A 6,782-nucleotide genomic window follows, 5' to 3' on the forward strand; every position below is an offset into this window, starting at 1 on the left:
ATATATATATATATATACACACACACACACATGTAATTTCAGCTCATATCTTTATCTGTTTTAGCTTATTTTAAACCTTGTTATTTTAAACAATTTTAAGCCATTTTGGGGCCCCCTGGTTGAGAACCACTTATGTAGACTATTATTTTTGAATAATTATGCAGTTCTAATTTTAATATTTATGTCCTAGAACTGTGTACTAACGCTGTAAGTGTAACACTCTCAGAAAAAAAGATACAAACGGTCACTGGGCCGGTAACCTTTAAAAAGGTAACTAACATGTACACTTTGGATACTATCATGTGATTTTAAAGTACTAATATGTATTTTTAAGGTACTCATAGGGATAAATAAAGTACAAAGATGTGCATTTCAGCTTTTGTACCTTAGGGTTCTGCCACAGTGACAGCTTTTTAATGAGAGTGCATTAATCAGAATTTCAAAACAATACAAAAAAAGCAAGTTTACTTAAGTTTAAGAAAAAAAATGATTTTCTGTGGTAATTGATGTTATGCCACAAGTGCTGTCGATAGTGCTTAACTCATATTGAACGCATAACATTCCTTTGAGGGATGAAAGCGCAGACTTTGCTCCTCAAATCTTCCATCTGCTTCCGCTCCATCCTGACGTCTGACTGCGCCGTCTCACGCTTGCTCAACTTTCACTTTTTCTCGTCTCCATGGAAACGCCAGCAGAGAGACGAACCGGACGGGACGGGTTCACACTATGCTCGCTGCTCACAGCCACTTCATGCCACTCCAGCTCTTAAAGCACATTACCCACAGTTCCAGGCACGAAGGCAATATCGCAGGGAAATTACACACGTGCTGGCGGGAAGAGCGACGAATCCATAATATCATAAAGATCAGAGATCACCTGAGACCGCCGTATGGCCCATATGGTAGGTTCAGCCCAGCCTCATGCAGGAAGTGTGAAAACAGGACGTGGTCTACTGAGACCTGCTTTAAGCATCACAGACCGCATCTAATCACAAGCTGCTAATATGCAGCACAACACATGGGCTGTTTTTATAAGGCAGTACAGTACATTTCTGTGAGAATACAGCATGCATTCAGATCCTGTGTGCCGTGACCTTGCTCCAACTACTCATTCACCCAGCAGCCCGGCACTTTGCTTTAAAAAATAACTGCGGTGAATAAACTATCAAGCTCAGAACACCTCAAACCAAAGTGTGTGCTTTGATTTATGAGAATACACAAGTTAAGAGGTTGAGAAATGTAAAAAACCACTCTGTACTGTCTGGGATTCACTAACGAACGATCTCGTCGCAGCAGTTCTGCTTGATGAATATGGATGTCAGCGAGCTTCTCTGAATGGGCGGAAAAGGTAAGAAGAACAGATGGAAAAGTTTTCAGATAAAAAACACAGCTAATTTATCAATGGCTGCACCTGCAGCCTCGCCTTTTCACTGTCAGTCAGCGCCGTTAAAGCCTTATCAGCCACCGCAGTGCATTATTCTCGCCTGAATATGCAAGAGAAAACTCAATAGCTTGATTTATCTCATTTTGGTCTGATTAATAACCCTCCAAAAGAACCTGAAATGAAACTGAACAACGCATATAAAGTTAAGTGCATCAACTTTAAAACAGGCCCCAGGCCTGCATGAATCTTTCGTTCAGAGTTTTGTTCCTTGCTAAGCTTAGCATCACTACCACTATTGCTCATGCTTGGCTCAATATAGGCTTACATAAGATGTACTATTACTGTTTTAAGCAATCGATCTTACCATTTTTGCTCTGCAGACGGTAAAACATTCCACAGACTTACATTGCAGGAAAGATTCAAGCTATATCTAGAAACCAGAATAGCACAGAAACAACCACCCAGAACACTCTAGCAAGTGTATATCAACACCAGAGTACACAACTACACTGTTCTAAAGTTTGGGGTCGGTAAGATTTTTTAATGTTTTTTAAAGAAGTCTCTTCTGCTCACCAAGACTGCATTTATTTGATCAAAAATACAGTGAAATCAGTAATATTATGAAATATTATTGCAATTTTAAATAACTGTTTTCTATTTGAATATATTGTAAAATTTAATTTATTCCTGTGATCAACGCTGAATTTTCAGCATCATTACTCCAGTCTTCAGTGTCACATGATCTTCAGAAATCATTCTAATATGCTGATTTGCTGCTCAAGAAACATTTCTGATTATTATCAATGTTGAAAACAGTCGTGCTGCTTCATATTGAAACATTTAGAATTATTTGTGTGAATAAAAAGCATTTTTACAAAAAATATTTTGCAACTATGTAAAGTACTGTCACGTTTGATCAATTTAATGCATCCTTGTTGAATAAAGTAATAATTTCTTTCAAAAAAAAAGAATGGTAGTGTACATTGAAGGAGAAACTGGACTCATATATAGATAGCAGAATATCACAGAGATTAGATTTGGGCCTGTGAGTATCCACTTAGCAACTTCCCTGAACACCCTGACAGCCGCTTAGTAATGCCCACAACATCCTAGTATCTTAGCTGTGAGTTTTGCATGAGCAAACACCACTCACTTTTCCTTCATGAAATGTAAAAATGTAGTTACATCATACTCTGAGTGTATGTGCATGTGTGTGTGTGTGTGTTTGTCCATATGTGGGGCTCGTTTAATGCTGCATGTTTCTGTCTCCTCTGGGCTCAGAGGTTTGATTGACAGGTGAATGCCGGAAGTACATATCCCTTGTCTGTTAAGCCTGTCAATCAAATTCTGATATCCCATCTCCTCTCTTCTCTCTCTGTGTGTCTCTTTTTCCTGGAGGCAAGTGTTTTTTTTTTTTTGAGTGGTTGCTATCAGTGCTGCCTGCAGTGGCAGTTTCTATCTCCCTTAACAGTTCTGCTTTTCTGTATTATTTAAGCAATTTGTAACCCATTTTATTTGTAACAGAATAAACACTCATTGATTATTTGAATCCTTCCTAGACACGTATGATATTAACTCACTTATATATTCACCTTAATAATGTGGCACAGCATGACTTACAAAACTAGTCATGCTAATTAAAAACAATGAATCTCATTATTCCTCATTCAGAACAGAAATGACTCTTTAAAAGGCTACTTTTTAAGAGTCACTTATGTTCTTCAATCAGAATGATTAAACAATGTCAAACCTTTTTTGCTAGTGTGTCCTGGGTGTTTTTAGTGTGTGCGTGTTCTAAGAAATTAACACTTTTATTTAAATAGCATGCATTAAATTGATCAAAAGAGGCAGTAAAGACATTTATAATGTGACAGAATGATTTCAGATAGATGCTGTTCTTTTGAACTTTCTATTCATCAAAGTATCAGTATCCTAAAGAAAATATATCATGGTTTCCACAAAAATACGAAGCATCACAACTGTTTTCAACATTATAATAATCAGAAATGTTTCTTGAGCAGCAAATCAGCATATTAGAGTGATTTCTGAAGATCATGTGACACTGAAGACTGGAGTAATGATGCTGAAAATACAGCTTTGATCACAGGAATAAATTACATTTTACAATACATGAAAATAGAAAACAGTTATTTTAAATTTTAATAAATTTACTATATATATTTTTTTTTACTGTATTTTGATCAAATAAACACAGCCTTTTGAACAGTTGTGTAAGTCTGGGATTTTTCTACCCATGGCTAACAGTAATAGTAATAATTGTTTTAGCTACATCTATAAGAGGCTTCTCTAAATAAAGGTCTGTGTTTCTGTGTGCGAGCGTCTCAATGTACCGTGTGAACCCCACCGAAACTCTCAGTTCACCCACTCATTCTGAGTCTTTTCATCGCACAGCGAAGACTGACTCACAGAACAAAACCTCAGCGCTGTCCTGAACTTTGACTCCACTATAGAGACAGAGAGCCCAGCTCCTGCTCTCTCGCTTCCTCTGTCTGAAGCACCAGAGCCGCACATTAATAACAGAAGAGTGAGGAACAGCAGGCGTAAACTCCAGCGTAATAGAAGAAAGAGAGAGAATCGCACAGGGAGGCGTCGATTCATGCCATTCAGTCAGGAAACCCGGAACGAGGAGTTAGTGCTGGTGAGTTTGGAGACTCAGTGGTGCTAGTTAGAAGGTGCGGAGAGCAGATCTGGAGCACCAGTGAGCCGAGCATTACCGTCCTCTTTGGTTCTGACGCTGGTGCTGCTGCTCTCTGGGCCGGGCCCCACGTCTGTGTGCGCTTTGACCCACACCACGTACTCCGTCCACTTCTCCAGCCCCTCCAGCACGTAGCTGGACACATCCGCGGGGATGTCCTTGACCTCGTGACGCTGCTGGTCCTCGCCTGACACCGCCTGATAGGCCAGAGAGTACCTGACGATGTTGCCGTGGCGACTGGCGGCTGGAGGAGCCGCCCAACTCACCTTGATGCTGGTGGAGCTGAGACTGATCAGGTGCACTTCCTGTGGGGGGGCGGACGGGGCTGGAAAGGGGTGCAGGAACACATGAGCTGGGACCAGTTACATAAACTTAGCATCTGTATGTCTTAAGATCCAGTCTGACTAACCAGCAGTTTGCCATGGGGTAATCGTCTTATTTTTCAGATTCAAATAGTCTACCTTTTCATGTAACTGATTTAAAGTTATGACTAACTTGTATGCAAGTTTATGCAACCGGCTAGCAAAAAACATAAAGGTTCTTTGCAGAACTTGAGTTCAAGGATTGAAGAACCCAGGGTTCTTGAGCTGGCAAATACAGGCAAACACACATAGAAATTAGTATCTGTGCAAAATTCTGGAGGATTCTAAATTGACTTAACGATGGTTTGATTTAAAGGATACTGCTCAAAAGTTTGGGGTCAATAAGATTTTATTTTTTTGGAAAGAAAGTACTAATTTCATTCAGCAAGAATGCATTAAATGGATCAAAAGTGAAAGTAAAAATTTTACAGTTTTACACAAAAAGTCTATTTCTATTCATCAAAGAATCTTGACAAAATGTGTTATGGTTTCCACAAAAATCCGAAGCAGCACAAATGTTTTAAACAATAAGAAATGTTTCATGAGCAGCAAATCAGCATATTAGAATGATTTCTGAAGGATCATGTGACACTGAAGACTGGAGGAATGATGCTGAAAATTCAGCTTTGCATCACAGGAATAAATTACATTTTAAAAATTTATTACAATAGAAAACCGTTGTAATAATATTTCACGATTTTACAGTTTTTACTGTATTTTTAATCATATAATGGTGAGCAGAAGAGACTTCTTTCAAAAACTTCTTACCAACCCCAAACTTCTGAACAGTAGTGTATGCCTGTTAGAAGATGAAAAGTGAAGCCCTACTGGGGTCTTTAAAGCAGTGATACACAAATCTTGATACACAAGACTTGCACACATTATTTTGATTTTTTTCTTTAAACTGGAAAAAAAACAAAAAACTAAATACAACATGAGATTAATCACAATTCATATATTTTGATTTGTTCTAACGTCAATAAAATCTGGAACCTGTTTAAGTCCCCGTAGATGAGAATCGCTGCTTTACACACCAATACAACTTTAAAATTTTCCGCTTCGGTGTCAAGCTGTAAAACACTTTTTGGAACCTTTCTTTATAAGAGTGAATACTGCATTTTTTTTAATTTTTTTTTTAAAGTCTGCACATACTGTAGTCTAAATATTGTGTTTTGAGGTGAAAGCCGAGATTGATGGCTCACTTCTACTCTGTATCTGTGTAAGTATGACAGAGATAACAGATACATTCTGTCTGACACTTTGGCTAGACATGTAATTGATGTGATTGATGGCCTGTCTAGTGTCTGAGATGCTCTATCGATTTACTTTTAAAATCACTTGAGTTCACAGAAAATCCCGCCGCTCCTGTCTATCCCGTCCTGAGAACATGGCAAACTAAAACAATATACAGTAGGATTATTACACGGCTCTCTGGAATACTTGATTCAGACTGAAAAAGCAGTAGACATAACATATTGGCCTTTCTGAACGATATCAGTGATGGAGTACGTATGCGGCAGCACTATGAAAATGTGATAATCCTGCGTTTTGTTCAGCAGAGCAGGCGGAAAATGGCTTCCGAGGAAAAAAATAGGTAAAATAAGAGGTTCGACTCCACACAGAAGAACAAGAAACATATCCGTGAGTGTGAATAAGATGGTCTACACCTGTGGACTGAGGAAACCAGGAGAGGAAATGAAGAGAGAAAAGACCAAGTGTGGGAAAAGGTGGGAGCAATGGGTGAGAAAACAAGATTAAACAGGGAGACACAGAGACACATCTGAAATTCAAGTGGGAGTTGAGAAGAAAAAAAAATAGTGAGAAAAAGAATAAATACAGGGAAATCAGAAAATGAGCACATGGTTATGGAGAGAGAATGAAGCGTGAGGAAACAGAAAGAGAACACGTTTCTTTGTCAGCTGCAGCAGAGGAAAGTGTGCGTGAAATACAACAGGAAAAGAGAAAAGTGAATAAACTAAACAGAGAGGACAGAGACACTGGTCACTGAGGAGAAAAAAACAAGACAGTAAGAAAAAAGCGATGCATACAAAATATTAAAGACAGCAAGAAACAGAGCAGATGGTAATGAGAGAGAATGAAGTGAGAGGAAAGCTATATTAACAGTGAGAGAAAGCTATAAAGAGGTGTGAAAGGTCAAGCATAGTGAGCTGCCGACCTAGACAGGATATTACACAAATAAATCATTCAAAAAATGAAAATTAATTGAATCGATTTTCACTTTTGGATGATTTATTCTTTTAAAAAATGTTTTTTTTTTCCATGTCTTTTTTTTTTTTTTTTTAAAGAAACCATGAAATCAA

At 38.3% G+C, this 6,782-nt stretch overlaps 1 protein-coding gene across 3 annotated transcripts in view; it reads right to left on the reverse strand.

The window, feature by feature from the left end:
* LOC107709086 (receptor-type tyrosine-protein phosphatase F-like) overlaps nt 1–6,782 on the reverse strand; it is a 120,868-nt gene that overhangs the window by 58,258 nt on the left and 55,828 nt on the right. For 2 of the 3 annotated variants that reach the window (XM_016513488.1, XM_016513487.1), the window contains one exon: nt 4,119–4,424. The exons of the other annotated variant lie outside the window; for it this stretch is intronic. In XM_016513488.1, coding sequence (XP_016368974.1) covers nt 4,119–4,424 — 306 coding nt within the window. The remainder of the gene's footprint in view (nt 1–4,118; nt 4,425–6,782) is intronic. 3 annotated transcript variants of the gene reach the window in all.

This window comes from Sinocyclocheilus rhinocerous, unplaced genomic scaffold (genome assembly GCF_001515625.1).
Source record: "Sinocyclocheilus rhinocerous isolate Xijiao unplaced genomic scaffold, SAMN03320098_v1.1 scaffold835, whole genome shotgun sequence".
In the NCBI taxonomy this organism is placed as follows: Eukaryota; Metazoa; Chordata; class Actinopteri; order Cypriniformes; family Cyprinidae; genus Sinocyclocheilus; species Sinocyclocheilus rhinocerous.